This window comes from Zootoca vivipara, chromosome 3, assembly GCF_965207765.1.
Source record: "Zootoca vivipara chromosome 3, rZooViv2.hap1.1, whole genome shotgun sequence".
Classification (NCBI taxonomy): Eukaryota; Metazoa; Chordata; class Lepidosauria; order Squamata; family Lacertidae; genus Zootoca; species Zootoca vivipara.
Window position 1 is genome coordinate 53950770 of NC_142586.1, and position 15864 is coordinate 53966633.

At 40.7% G+C, this 15864-nt stretch overlaps 1 protein-coding gene across 1 annotated transcript in view; it reads left to right on the plus strand.

Annotated features, from left to right (window-relative positions):
• Positions 1–15864, plus strand: part of NKAIN2 (sodium/potassium transporting ATPase interacting 2) — a 479483-nt gene that overhangs the window by 434318 nt on the left and 29301 nt on the right. The window contains exon 5 of the mRNA XM_035109229.3: positions 12404–12464. Coding sequence (XP_034965120.1) covers positions 12404–12464 — 61 coding nt within the window. The remainder of the gene's footprint in view (positions 1–12403; positions 12465–15864) is intronic.

The following is a 15864-nucleotide window of genomic DNA, read 5'->3' on the forward strand; positions in this document are numbered from 1 at the left end:
CATCTGAAGGCAGCCCTGTTTAGGGAAGCTTTTAATGTTTAATAAATTATTGTATTTTAATACTTCTGTTGGAAACCACCCAGAGTGGCTGGGGAAACCCAGCCAGATGGGTGGGGTATAAATAAATTATTATTATTATTATTATTATTATTATTATTATTATTATTATTATTATTGCCAATGAGCATCAGGTGTAGGACCAAAACCTGTGGTTTAGACCTAAGCTTGGATGCTGGAGGCAACATCCAAATAGGATGACAGGGCTAGCTGTAGTATTGCCAGTGACTTCAGGGAAGAGGGCAAGTGCAGACTCCTCTGTAGGTTTTAAATACAAACATAAATGAAAATGTGTCAGCAGAGGATACCTCTAACATCCTGTAGACTGAGCACCATTACCTCATCTAACAGTGATCTGTGACATTGTTCTCACATTTGAAAGTCACATTGAAAATATTGAGGAGGAAGCAGGGCTATTGTCCCTGACCCCCATTCATTCAGCTGAATATGAGAATGTTGTTGTATGCATGCTTGGGATCTCTGACCTTGTGCACACCTCTACTGTATTTCATAACTTCCACTTAACATTCAGGGGACAGAGTCACTAGACACAATCCACCTCACCCATCCATGTGCTGAGGGTGGGTTTGAAGCTCTAGGATAATGATAGAAAACAATCGTTATTGCATTGTGACTTCCAAATCCCCTTAATACTGATCTAATTCTACTCATATTAATAGAATAATATCTTGTCTCTTTTGTTCCTAGTCCTGAAAAAATCAGTATAGTGTGTTTTCTCCATGGTAACGCATCGGTCCCAAAAAAGAAAATTTTGCATAATTCAGAATTCAGCATATTTCCATCCTTATAAACTCTGCTTTTGAGTAAAGGATTTGACCTTACCCCTACATGACAAAGCTTGCTTTTTTTATTTGATAAAATTTATGTATGTATGAATGAATTTGATTAAAATTTGCTAAATTTTATTGAAACTCATTTACCAGGTATTGTCATGTACTACATGTCAGCTGTCAAATAATTACTCTGCATGTCAAATACAGTCAAGCACTGACTGCTACCTGGCAGATACTGTCAAAACTACTGTTTCATGTCCAATACTGTTAAATGTCCATTGCTCCGTGACAGAGTACCAACACTAGCTGTGCATTAGATACTGTAACATGTTGGCATCAGAACATAAGAGGCCTGCTGGGTCAGGCCACAATGGCCCATCTATTACAGCTTCCTGTTCTCACAGTTGCAAACCAGGTGGGCACATGGGAAGCCCTATATTATGTTGCAAATACAGATACAGAACAACAAATGTTCAGGGAATATTTGGAGACTGCCTGCCATCATTTTCAGAGGACTCATTTCAATTCTGATTTCTCATAGAACAGGGAGTGTCCTGAGGAATAGCTCAGATGGTAAGAGCATGAGACTCTTAATCTCCTGGTCATTGGTTTGAGCCGGTTGCAGTGTTGGGTACTACAGGCAGTTAGACTAGGTGATCCTTGTGGTCCATTCCAACTCTACAATTCTATGATTCTATATATTTAATGGTTTTAAGGATGGGTTTGATTTATGTTTTATTGTGTTTTGCATTGTTGTAAGCTCACTTGTGGGCCCTTCGAGGCAGGGTATAAACATTATTGAAAACCACACATTTTATAAAGATGGAAGAGTAGTGCTTAGGCGACTGCTTACAGAGATTGTCGTGCTCTTCTCAAGCATGTCATCACGTGAGTTTTCAAAAGAAGCAGCGTCACTATGGTTTTGCTAGACTAACAAGCAGATGATGAGAAACAGAAAACAAACTATCACCATGCCCTGCCTTGCTGTACACTTCAATACAAAGCCATAGAATAGTTTTGTGGTGCTTTTTAGTTTGGTGTTTTATTTTTGGTTGAGCTTCATTTTTCCTGAAGTGGCATCAAAGAATGGTTATTAAAGGAGATAAACATTATTCATCTGCACAGAAAGCAAAAGCCTGTTTCTGCTTCCAGATTCTCCAAGTCATTCATCTTCATTTTCACAGCTTCCTCTTCCTCGCCTCCTTCATCTAACCTCCGTGGTCTGTTCAGCTTCACTTTTCTTCCTTGCCCAAATACTTTTGGCTTGACTGTCTAGCTTAATAAAGTTACTTCCTTTTGATGATCAATCTACTGTTTGAGTATTAAAAGGAAATAAGAGCATATATAAGAATTATGTGCTTTCCTAGAGAGTGTCTCCCTAAATCCGACGGTGTTCTCAGTGTATGAAAACAATTTGTCTCCATAAAGAGGGTCAGGGGAAGTAGTGAGACAGTATTTTGATAAATATTGATTTTGCTTTAGTATGATCACAGCACTTGATGACCTTGGGAGCTCCAGAAGTATGCTCAGACTAGAGTCAAGAAAACTTCTAGCTTCCAAAACACTGTAAGATTAGATGGCTTAAGAAACATTATTTCAGATTTTCATAATCCTCTATTAGTTTATTGTGTGATGTTTATATGGCAGAAATCTAAGTGGGAACAAATATCAATTTCTAGTTATTAAAGAACCTTTTAATGAGGGTGAAAGAGGAGAGCGCAAAATATGGTCTGAAGCTCAACATAAAAAAAAAACCAAGATCATGGCCACTGGTCCCATCACCTCCTGGCAAATAGAAGGGGAAGAAATGGAGGCAGTGAGAGATTTTACCTTCTTGGGCTCCTTGATCACTGCAGATGGTGACAGCAGTCACGAAATTAAAAGACGCCTGCTTCTTGGGAGAAAAGCAATGACAAACCTAGACAACATCTTAAAAAGCAGAGACATCACCTTGCCTATAAAGGTCCGTATAGTTAAAGCTATGGTTTTCCCAGTAGTGATGTATGGAAGTGAGAGCTGGACCATAAAGAAGGCTGATCGCCGAAGAATTGATGCTTTTGAATTATGGTGCTGGAGGAGACTCTTGAGAGTCCCATGGACTGCAAGAAGATCAAACCTATCCATTCTTAAGGAAATCAGCCCTGAGTGCTCACTGGAAGGACAGATTGTGAAGCTGAGGCTCCAATACTTTGGCCACCTCATGAGAAGAGAAGAATCCTTGGAAAAGACCTTGATGTTGGGAAAGATAGAGGGCACTAGGAGAAGGGGACGACAGAGGATGAGATGGTTGGACAGTGTTCTCGAAGCTATGAACATGAGTTTGACCAAACTGCAGGAGGCAGTGCAAGACAGGAGTGCCTGGCGTGCTATGGTCCATGGGGTCACGAAGAGTCGGACACGACTAAACGACTAAACAACAATTGTAAACTAAACACAATTGTAATCATATGGAGAGGAAGGAGCTGTGACAACTGGCCCCACCGGTACTGTCACATCCCAATGTGTCTCACTCTTCATGTGTTTGAGGGGGGTGTCTGAAGAAGAGCCTCTTGAATATACATAGGCTCCCCCACTTTATGGTATAGAACTCTACAATTATGTGGAATGAGTGCTTGAAGAGGGTTTTTGTGAAAATGGTCCACCCCCATCAAACCCTTGCCATTTCAATACTGAACACTGTCCATCTATATTGGGCGGGGGGAGCATGCATACTCACAGTGGGTCAATGTGTTAATTGCAAAGTGGGCTCTAGTCCATGAAAGTTTATACCAGAAATCATCATCCTTTTAGGCCCATGGACTTTTAGGCCCATGGATTTTTGTGTGTGTGAGTGCTGAACCTGCCACCAGCACCCCTCAGATCACTTATCTCCTCCCTTCCCCAGATCAGAGGTAAAAAGGGAAAAACTACACAAAGTTCGCTTTCCCAGAGGATCTGGATAGGAGTTGAATCCAGCAGAATTAAGTTGAAGCCTTGAAAAGCAGATAGGTTGTAAAGGGGAAGGGGAAAGGAGTCTCATTCATCCAAATTTATCTTTGTATCCTTATCAATGTACTTTCAAAAGACGTAAAAGATAATCACCCTTATCACCCTCAAAGAACTCTAGACACTGTAGTTTACCCCTCACGGAATTACAATTCCCAGTAACCCTTAATAAACTACAGTGTCCAGAATTGTGAGGGGGGGTTGGGGGGAGGTGCTTCAAATGTGTTTTAAAGGTAGGGTGTTTACACGGCCTAAACTTGCTATCCTCCTGAGTTTCTGTTGAGTAGTTTGAGAAGCAACAGTAGGGGAAGGGATGCTTAACCACTGGGAATTCATTGTCAGTGGCATATGCACTCCGGCTCATAGTCTGAGTTGTTTTAAGGGAATGGATGCCATAGGGCACTTCTTGAACTATTTCTGGGAGACTTTTCACACATTTAAGGTGTACATCCAGTCAGTATACAAGTATAAACCTATAAATGATCCACAAATGGGGTGACAATCATGTGTTTGCAAAGTGATGTATCATACATCATATTATATCATACAAGTACCTCCATCAAGTAGCTAAGGTTAGCTAAAACTCTTTGTAAAGTGTGTGCGCGCATGTATGTATGTATGTATGTAGAAAATGAGAAATTGTTCAGTGCCTCTGAATGGTTTGTGATATCTCTGGACCAGGCTGCAATGCTCACCCCAACTCATCTGGAAGAAAGCCCCACTGGATTCAATAAGACTTGTATTTGAGTACACATGGTTAGGCTTTTATTTTACTTGATCTCCATAACATCTGAATTCTCTCAAAGCTGGGGAGCTATGGATTGACTCTAGGCAGTATACCTTCTTCCAGCTCTTCTAATCATTGCATTCTCCACAAAAGGAGCAGAGGTTTCAGGAAACTTCTCAAAGGGACAACGTGTTTCCATGGCAGCATTTCTATCTTTAGGGTAATTCTCTTAAGGCAGAGATAGGGTCTTTCTCTCCAACATCCCCCAAAGACTCATTATCTCCTTTATAATGGCGACTTTAAAAATCAGACTCAGAACCTAAAAGGTAACTCAACGCTGGTGGCACAATACACATGCACACAAAAGTTGAGGTCTGTTTTCCTGAAATACACTTCCTCATTGATAACACTATAAATCTGGTTGTATCAGATTGTCACACATACACAGCTGACCTGTCATTGCTTCTCCTTTCTATGCATAAACACTATTGAGAAGCAACTGAATGCCTTTCCCTATATGTGAACTAATAACCAATTATTAGAGAAAACAGAGTTGCAGATGTGAACTTTAACCAAAACTTGATTTAAGCATCAAGTTAAAATACTGGGGACACCTGTACAGAAGTGGTATGCTGGGTGGGGCAGAACCCCTATGCTAGCTCCCTGCAGGTGGTTCAGGAGGGAGGGACAAAGTAGCAAGGAGGTCAGTGTGGTGCAAATGCACCAGCAGAGCCAACCCAGCACACCTGTCATGCACTTGAACCAGACTAACCTCCCTGCTACCTTGTGTCTCCCAATCAACAATGGTGATGTACCTGCCATGAAGCTAGTGGAGTGACTCCACCTCACTCAGCGAGCCGCTTCTTGGTTTGTTTCATGACTCTGCATATCCAAGCAGAAACCAGCGTCCATGTGAACATAGGAGAATGTTCACTGGTAAAAAAAATGCAAGAGTCAAAATTTAATGAAAATTCTCTTAATCTTTCACTTGCTGCTTACCACTTGTTTGGAGCTTCTTCCTTTGAACTGCAACTTCAGTATGATTTTTTGCTTAAACGGGTTCTTTGTAAGACAGGAGTTACCAAATATTTGGGCTTGGTTGCCTAAATAATGAGAAACTGTAGTCAGCATGACACATACACCACAACCCTAGACACACTGCAACCACACACGCATGCATGTACACATGACAACCACACATACATGCACACACTCACTTTCCCCCTTCTGCTTGAAAAAGGTGTGTTTGCTCCCCACCCCCAGGTTGATCTTCTTGGAGACTGCAGCTGGGAAAGCAAGAGTTAACCTGCACTCAGCAACTGCAAGGAAGATCACACACAGCCTATGCAACAATTACATCATTAGAGAACTTTCCAGAGAGGGGTGGGGTCACAGCCAGAAAGATAAAAGTCAAGCCTTATTCCCCAGTTGCAACCCTCAAAATTGTTATTAGGCTTCATTTTTAGTTTTATTTTTGTTTTAAAATAATCAACTCCCATCTTACATTAGCCCTAATATTTAGAGAAGAGAACACATTCTAGTTGAGAAAGGTATGTCGTTAATCAGTAAGATTGCCTCCTGAAATTTATTTAATGAGTTTTTGCAATACTTAAGGGGATGCAACTGGAAACAATTAAAAGATCAGTGGTATGTACAATTTGTGCTACAGTACATTTGCTGTGTGGTATGTGGGCAAAGGTTAGTTAACAAGATATTAACTTTTGACATTTTAGCAACAGGCGTATGGCAAACTCTGTTAATAAGAACATCCTCATCCCTGTAATTTTAGACCACTTTGGGGACTGTTGAGCTGTAAGTGTGATCCAATGATTTGCAAAAATAAATCAAAGAGCCAAGGCTTGCACATGTGTGGGTTTAACAGCCCTTCAACTTTTGGTCACGTAAGTAAAGGCTATAATAGCTCAATAAGGCAAAGACGGCCTGCTGACAATCACACAAGGTTTCACTGTTCTTTGCTACAGTGCATGTTAGCTCCTGCAGTGAATTCTCATCCCTGCTAGTGTGAAAGCCTCCCAGCAGAGCCTCATGACAAATGTGAAATAAATGTGGGATTTAGCTCTGATGTAACATAGAATTGTAGGTAAGATACAACCAAGACTATAAATGCTATTTTTAAAGAACCTATCAGCAGGTCTAACTTTGTCTCCCATGTGTTTTTGAACTTGTGTACATGAGATGGGGACTACCTGAAAGAGAAGATTATATCAGAGAAACCTGCAGCTTTTCACCTAGAAACTAACCACTACCCCAAGGGGGGAAATGGTTCTTTTTTCCATGGGAAGTAGTGCCATTTTCTTTTTTGAGGGAGTCATTTGGGTCTTTTCAAAGAGTAGCACCTGTGGGAAGATTTGGATTGGGGCCAGGGGAATCAAAACTCTGGCCATATGCCTTGGGGGAGGGTGAGTCTGCGGTGGGAAACAGAATTGGGGGGGGGTAGTTTTAAAAAAATACTGTACCTTTGCCTGTTATCCATATTTGTTATTTACTTTCATGTCAGGAATCCAAACAGATCACAGAGCCTTGTGCATTCCCTTTAAGCCACCCTCCCAATATCATCATGGTGTTATACAAATCCATGGTGCAACCACATTAGGAATACTGTGTACAGTTCTGGTTGCCTCGCCTCAAAAATGATATTATAGAGTTGTAAAAAGTTTAGACAAGGGTAACCAAAATACACAACTTATTACAGCAGTGAAACAGAGCACCTCAGTAGCAACTCCCACAAGGTGAAGCCACTTCTGCTACTCTAAGGAGCATTGTGAGATAAGCTGCAGGCAGGAAGGGTTTGGGATTCCCACTCATGTGCCCCCTTTTTGTTCTAAAAATTGTCCCCTGGTGTATACATGATTGGACAGAGCTGGGCAGGAACAAAGGGGTTTGCTGCCTTTGCATCTAAACTGGCCCTCAGCTTTGACCTATTTTTAAAGCCACATTTCCATACCTGTTCCCACCATCTGGTGGGCATATTGATAGTGAACAATAATTACTTAATGGCAATGTTGTGTCTGTAATCAGATTGGCATGAAGAGATCTCTGAAAGTAGGTTTTATCTTAGCAAGACAGCCTACTGTAACACAAATGTACTGTTGCATTTCATGCTTCAGAAGTGATTGAATCAATAATTGCATCATCCAAGAACTGGAATAAATTATTCATGCTAGCCATTTTGGATATTAACATACAAGACAGGTGGAGACCTTGTGTAATCCTGATCCTTGTTTAGATGTGCATTACTGTATGTTAAAGTTGTGTACTCTTTGGCTATTAATGAACTAACATATACAGAGTTTGTGAAAATGTGACTCATCATTTTAGTTTTTTACTATCTTTCCTTCCCATTCTTTTCTTTACTATTGCCTGATATCTTTACCTGTCAGATGTGATCATATACCTTTTAACACACCTTTATTCACATAGTGTTTAGCGTGGGAATTGTGGTAAATTTCAGGTCTGCTAAGTGCACACTGTATTAGCGGAAGCCAGGTAATATAATAAATAAATGATTCCTAAAACTGTACATCAGAATTTCTCACATTTTTCAACCTAGTGAGCTTGGGGATGTCTCCCACCACTTTTCACTGCACAACTGTGCTAATTTAGCACTCTTGCCAATGGCTATGTTAGAAAGATGTGAACATTTTCTGCACAATGGCCAAAAGGTCAGAAAGTGCCATTGCTTTGCCGACCAGCCTCTATACACCCATCTAGGGCTGATCACCAGCTGAGAAATGGCAATGAAGAGGATGCTTCAGTGAGCAATTATAATTGGATCTATTTTGAGGCATGCTTGACAAGCTGTGCTGAGCCACAGCAGTGAGTCTCCTTATGCTGGTTGGGAAGTACTGTTCTACAGAACTCAGCTGGTGACTATGTTCAAAATGTGACTCTGCTATCATACACCATTAAAATGATCAGCCCTATCTAGTAGCTGCAATATCCATGCAGGGCTCCAAAAGAACAGGGATGTCCCATCCTGATGTGAGGAACAGCTTGGTCTGCACATCCACCTTGCTCATATGAAGTCTTCCAAGCATCAAAGAGAATAGAAGCTCTGCTTGTAGAGCACTCCATTTTAACATTTAGGCCCTATTGAGCTGTGAATCGTTGTCAGCATTTTAAAGTGTTGAAGAAAACATATCCTGTAGTACTAGTTTTAGTAGAAATAAATGCAGGTGCAGAGAATCAAGTGATAGGAAGTTATTCTGATCTCAGTAATATCAAAGGAAAGATCAAAATGGCAATTGATTTATAAGGAACAATTTCCCCTGATGCAATATGTGAAGCAGAATCATATACTACTACCAAATTTTGTTGGGTGAGAAAACAGCAGCTTTTAATTTCACCCCTTATTTTTTACCAGCACGTGGGAAATGTTTGATACCCTGTAAGAACAAAGGGAGGTTAAGTGACACTGCAAACAGGGCCTGTGCACGTAGGCCTAGTACCATAGCGTTGTATACACTGGGGAGGAGATTGTAAGCCTGCATGTTTTTCTCATACTCTACTGCACTGATAGCCAATAATAATAATAATAATAATAATAATTTTATTATTTATACCCCGCCCATCTGGCTGGGGCAGATCATGTGCAAAACAGTCAACATGGTGCTCTCCAGAAGCTTTGGACTCCAGCTCCCATCATCTCCAGCCAATAGTCAGGAATGATGGGGACTGTAGTCCCCAACAACTGGAAGACACCAGGTTGACTACCTCCCTTTGGCACAAAGGGAATGTGCTGGAGCAACTGTCACAGGCTTCTATTGGAAATTCCTTGCGATACTACTAATGATGAGCCACACAGCCCAATTTCTTCACCATTTGGACAACTTCAAGATTTTAGATCTTGCTTTTTTATTCTTCAGTGAACATATACAGTGAGGGGGGGAAGTATTTGATCCCCTGCTAAATTTGCCCATTTGCCCTCTGACGAAGAAATGACCAGTGTATAATTTTAATGGTCTATAGAAGAAGAAGAAGAAGAAGAAGAAGAAGAAGAAGAAGAAGAAGAAGAAGAAGAAGAAGAAGAAGAAGAAGAAGAAGAAGAAGAAGAAGCTGCATGTGGAGGAGTGGAGACACGATCCCCCGGTTTACCAGATTACGAGTCTACCAAATAACAACAGGAAAACCCCCAGAAACCCAGAAGACAAAAGTCAGAGATTGATGTGCATTATAATGAGTGAAATAAGTATTTGATCCCCTATCAACCAGCTAGATGTCAAACAGATCTTCACTGTATGTAATGAGCTAAGATTAGAATGACCTGCTGTAAGGGAGAGAGGTTTTACCTGTAATCCCAGCCATAGCTGCCAAGTTATCCCTTTTTTTAAGGTAAATTCCATTATGCTGAATAGGCTTCCTCGCGAGAAAAGGGAAAACTTGGCAGCTATGATCCCAGCTCGTTACAGTACCTGTACAAAAGACACCTGTCGACAGAAGCAATCAGTCCAGCAGATTCCAAAGTAGCCATCATGACCAAGACCAAAACCAAAGAGCTGTCCAAGGATGTCAGGGAAAAGGTTGTAGATCTGCAGAAGGCTGGACTGGGCTACAAGACTATTGCCAAGCAGCTTGGTGAGAAGGTGACAACAGTTGGTTCAATAATTGGCAAATGGAAGAAACACAAAATAACTGTCAACCTCCCTTGGTCTGGAGCTCCATGCAAGATCTCATCTTGTGAAATTGCAATGATCATGAGAATGGTGATGAAGCAGCCCAGAACTACACGGGGGGGGGGGGGATTTGTCAATGATGTCAGGGCAGCTGGGTCCATAGTCACCATGAAAACAGTTGGTAACACACTACGCTGTGAAGGACTGAGATCTTGCAGAGCCCTCAAGATCCCCTTGCTCAAGACAGCACATGTACAGGCCCGTCTGCAGTTTGCCAATGCACATCTGAATGGCCCAGAGAAGTGGGTGAAAGTGTTGTGGTCAGATGAGACCAAAATCAAGCTCTTTGGCATCAACTCAACTCACCGTGTTTGGAGGAAGAGGAGTGCTGCCTACAACCCCAAGAACACCATCCCCACCGTCAAACATGGAGGGGGACATATTATGCTTTGGGGGTGTTTTCCTGCTAAGGGGACAGGACACCTTCACTGCATCGAAGGGACGATGGACGGGACCATGTATCATCAAATCTTGGGTGCGCACCTCCTTCCCTCAGCCAGGGCATTGAAAATGGGTCAAGGATGGGTATTCCAGCATGACAATGACCCAAAACACACAGCTAAAGCAACAAAGGAGTGGCTCAAGAAAAAGCACATTAAGGTCCTGGAGTGGCCTAGCCAGTCTCCAGACCTTAATCCCATCAAAAATCTGTGGAGGGAGCTGAAGGTTCGAGTAGCTACACATCAGCCTCGAAATCTTAATGACTTGGAGAGGATCTGCAAAGAGGAGTAGGACAAAATAGCTCCTGAGATATGTGCAAACCTGGTGGCCACCTACAAGAAACGTCTGACCTCTGTAATTGCTAACAAGGGTTTTGCCACCAAGTACTAAGTCATCTTTTGCAAAGGGATCAAATACTTATTTTACTGATTATAATGCACATCAATCTCTGACTTTTGTCTTCTGGGTTTCTGGGGGTTTTCTTGTTGTTATTCTGTCTCTCACAGCTACAATAAACCTACCATTAAAATTATGGACTGGTAATTTCTTCATCAGAGGGTAAATGGGCAAATTTAGCAGTGGATCAAAATACTTTTTCCCCTCACTGTATTCCTCCACTATAGAACCTAATGAATATTATGTATGTTATACCTCTGCTCAATAATCTACAGTGACTGCTAATTTGTTTCTGGGCAGTTTCAAAGTTTTGCTGTTAGTATATCCAGCTTAGGACAAGCTTACTTTCCCCATACATGCCTAGCCAACTGTTTCTACCTGTGGATTTTACACTTGGTGAAGTGCCATATAATGTTTGTTCTGCATCTGTTGGCAATTTATTGTGGCAGCATCTTCTTTGTTTCATTTAGCCTATTCATGCACAAAATTTTGTTATGTATACTTGTTTTTAATGTTTGCCGATTTTATGTTTACTGTTGATAATTGTTGTATGTATACTTCTTAGAGTGTTCTTTTAATTAAATGGTTTATAGTTCTTTCTTAAACAAACATTTTGAAGTATTCAAAGCAATTCACGTGCTTCATTTCGGTAACCCTATTATCAGCATTTTACAAATGGCAGAGGGGGTGACACAGATGAGTTGGGTGGCTGGCCCAAGAATTTGCTCATTCAGTAGTATTGTTTTTCCTTTGCCACTTTAATGTTTTGTTGGGTTGGGTTTTTTTTAAGATTCTTTGGCAGCTTTGCATTTCCTCCACCCCTCTTCTTTTCTAGAATATGCAACCATGCAGATATTTATAAAGAGATGGGGCAGATCTCAACACAAGGCCATTTACTCATTCATTATATGCACGTGGATATGATGCTATTGTTTCCTGATTCAGGCTTGCAGGAGTGTTGTGGATAATATAATGATGTTAGGGTGAATTTTTTACAGTGTGAAAAGGCCTTCACTGGGAAAGTGGGGGGTATTATTGTATACTAATTTTTCTATATGAATTTCATTCCTGAGTGAAAGGGGGAAAATGAGTGAATTTTTGAAAGAATTTTCCAGCATCGCAGTACACCAATGCAGCCATTATAGCTATCTATCACTGTGGCAAATGTATAATTATGTTAAAGTATTGCAATTTTCATAGCAAAAATAAATAAATGCAGGGAAGATTGTTTTTGTCTTATAAGCGCACACCATTGTTGAGAATTCCAGCCACTTTTACTGTATATCTAATTCTGTTCCCTTTTGTTTAAGCTGGCAGGATTCATCTACGCCTGTTATGTTGTGAAATGTATCACCGAAGAAGAGGACAGCTGTAAGTAATAAAAGTTTATTACATGGCAGTTGAAACTATTTTTTATATCATCCATCTCACTCATCCATCCCACTCCAATATCATTCTGAATACTTTGTCATACTGTAAAATGAGAAATGGGTTGGGGGCAGGGGGTAGAATATTTGAACTTAGGCCATGACAGTTCGGAGCAAATGGTGGAAATGGTAAAATGCAGCTACAGAAAATAATTACTTTCTGAAATGAAACACTACAAAACAAAACTTCCTCTAAAAATACCGGTACTTCACAAAGACCATACTTCTTGCTTCTCATTCATCTTAATTCTTGCTCTACTAATGTGTGGGTAAAGTTCTTGTAAGGTTACTATTCAGATTTGTTGTAGTAGTTTTCACAAGAATAGAGTGCAACAGTTTCATTTCATGTTAGTTCATGTTTCTTCCAATCAAAAATAGTCCAGGAAAGGGGTTAAATGCTTGGAGTTTCTCCTGGTTTGTTGTGTCTGAAAAACCCTGTTGAGTGGAATGAAGTACATAAACATAATGCAGTGACTTTAGCTTATCTTCCTATAATCTTGCTTCTTACCTAATCACTTTTATTGTTTGGTTCAGTTTGCTATCAATATCAATCAATTAATCTTTATTTGCATTTTCACTGACCAGCATTTTCACTGACCAGTTTCTCCTGTATATATGAGCATATATCAATAGACAAACTTTATAAATAAATGTAAATATCATAGCCATACAAAAACATAGCCACTATAGAAATCAAAAATACACTTCCTGTTAAGAACAGTTTACTCAATCCTTTCTGATAATATTTGTGTCAGTCTAGCAAACGCATGCTGGGGAAGAACAAACTGCAACCCCTGGCTTATGTCTGAACCAGAGATTGTGATTCATTTAGCTCTCAAACACAGATGATCAGTAACTCCCAAACAAACCTTGTCTTATCTCTGTGGAGTGAAACAAAGCACATCCCCTCTTTCAGACACAACACCAAGCCAGTGATTATGGTTTCTTTCTCTGCAGCACAAATGGGGTGCAGTGAAGAGTGTACAGTTGGCTTGTGTATGGTATATCAGGAGTGGAGAACCTTTGGCCCTCTAGATGTTCCTGAACTACAACTCCCATCAGCCCTGGTAAGCATGCCCAATGATCATGGATGATGGGAGTTGTAGTTCAGCAACTTCGTGAGCTGGTTTCCTGTGATCTCCAAATGTGGTCAATATTTCTCACACAGGGGTCAAGAAAGAGGAAGCTCCATGTTCTCTCCCCCTCCCCAATATTTATACACACCTTTACCTGTGTTGTTTCCCAACCTCTGCCAGAAGCAGCCATTTATGTGGAGCACAATGTAATGATGTCATGATACAGATCAGTATGCCTAAAGTGCAGGGGTGAAACTACCATGGAACTGCCATTTTCAGCAGCAGTCTGCTGAAGAGGTCATCTAGCTATATCCTGAATACATAAAAACTCAGTTTAGAATATTTCAGTAACCACCATAGTTCCAACATTCTGAAATTGCACTAAATTTAAGCAAGAGAAATTTAAGGAACTATATGGATTTAACCACATGTGGTTTTCTCGTTATCAAACCAAAATTATTTCCATGTTTGGGGACAGAATACATACATATCTTATGGTCACAGTGGTGATAGAAAAGCAATGCAGGAGGGTGTCTAGATGTGTTGGCATCATCTGCCAGAGCACCATGGTAATCCCTGGGTCCTACTTGCTCTGTAGTCAGTGAGGTAATAATGGGGCTTTCAAGTTTCTTTGTGACAAATTAGAGTAGAGGAAGCCAGAGAATAAAGAAAATAGACAAGACAAGTCTGGGTGCTTCTTTCTTTTTGATGGGATCCCTAATCCATGCTAGCAGTTTAAACAGCAGCACTTCTTTACAAGGTTGTTTGCATTTGAAATTAAAATGTAAAATGTTGCATTTTAGCTGGCTGGAGATGTTTTGTTGAAGTTCAATGCACAATGCATTCTGCAAATTGAACCTATGCAGTCAGAAGTAAGCATCACTGGATTCAGTTGAGCTTATGGTTGCCTGTGGTGGTTTTTGTTTCATAGTTGAGCTTATTAAAAACAACAACCAATGCATAGGATTGCAGACATGCTCATCCCAATAAATTTGATGTTATGTTATGTACTGTAGCTGCTCTCTCTGTGCGTGTTAAGGGAATAACACATCCAACGTCATTTTTAGACTTTCCTTGGAATATGGCTATGAGGAGAAGCTTTCATGATATATTCCTGAACTTCAAAATTTATCACTACACCACTGCTTAAGGCTGCTCTTTTCCTCTCTCACATTTTACATGCAGCCTAGGGTTTGCTATGAGGAAATTCACTCTCAACAGTAGTTCAGGGTCTGACATAAAACATCATGTTTTAATGATCAGAGAATGTGCCAGTGTGTGCAGTCTGAATTGATTTGTCTTTCTGTTCAGTTGTTTACGTCCTGACCTGTCTTAAAGGTGTAGGCCAGGCAAGTAACCAACATGCTTTCAATTATTGCTATCCATATGGATAATATTTCAATAGATCTACTGATCAGGAGTATGACTTGTCTGGGCACCATCCTGCATGTCTGCCATGAGATTGATGTTTGCCAGTTTCAGTCTCTTGGTTACCTTCATTTTCCTATAAAAATTAGATGATGTGGAGTTTCTGGTGCCCAGAACACGCCCAAATAGTACATTAAATACAGTGGTCTGCACTTGTTCAAAAAGTTTATATTCCATAGCTAATTTGTGGCCCTCCAGATATTGTTGGGCTACAGCTCCCATCATCACTGACCACCTTGTCTGGGTCTGGTGAGAATTAGAATCCAACAACAGGATTACAGGTTAGCCACACCTGCTACAGAACTTCTAAGGGATCCATAGCTGCCCCACCTTCCATGGCCCACTTTGACAGGGCCATGGAAAAGGCCGCCAAATTCAAAAAGTGCTGGATCAACTGGAAATACTTAGGAGTGGAGTTAGAGCGCACCCCCAGTTATTCCTTTTTTGCATGGTCCTGTGGGCTGACCCATCCCAATCCCATGCCTGATGTCAGATGGTGTCATGAGATGGACAGGAAGGCATGTTTTAGGCCAAAACATGTCATGGGTCAAATGTGGAGGCCTGGTTCCCTGGTACTATTTTAAGGGTTAGGGTTAGGATTCAACTGAGTAGATGCACAGAAGGGAGGGTCATGGAAAGTGGATGGAAAATAGCAAAGGGTAGCCAAGGTATCTAAATAGGATATAAATCTCTATGAGAAATTATGTGGAAGTAATAATGGGGGATAGATAAGAGACCCATTTAGGGAATAGGAAACCCAAGGTCTGTGTTGCCCCAGTCCCTTTCCTTCTGCATCACTCTCTGCTGATATTGATATCGTAAAGCATTTGTCTTCCTAAA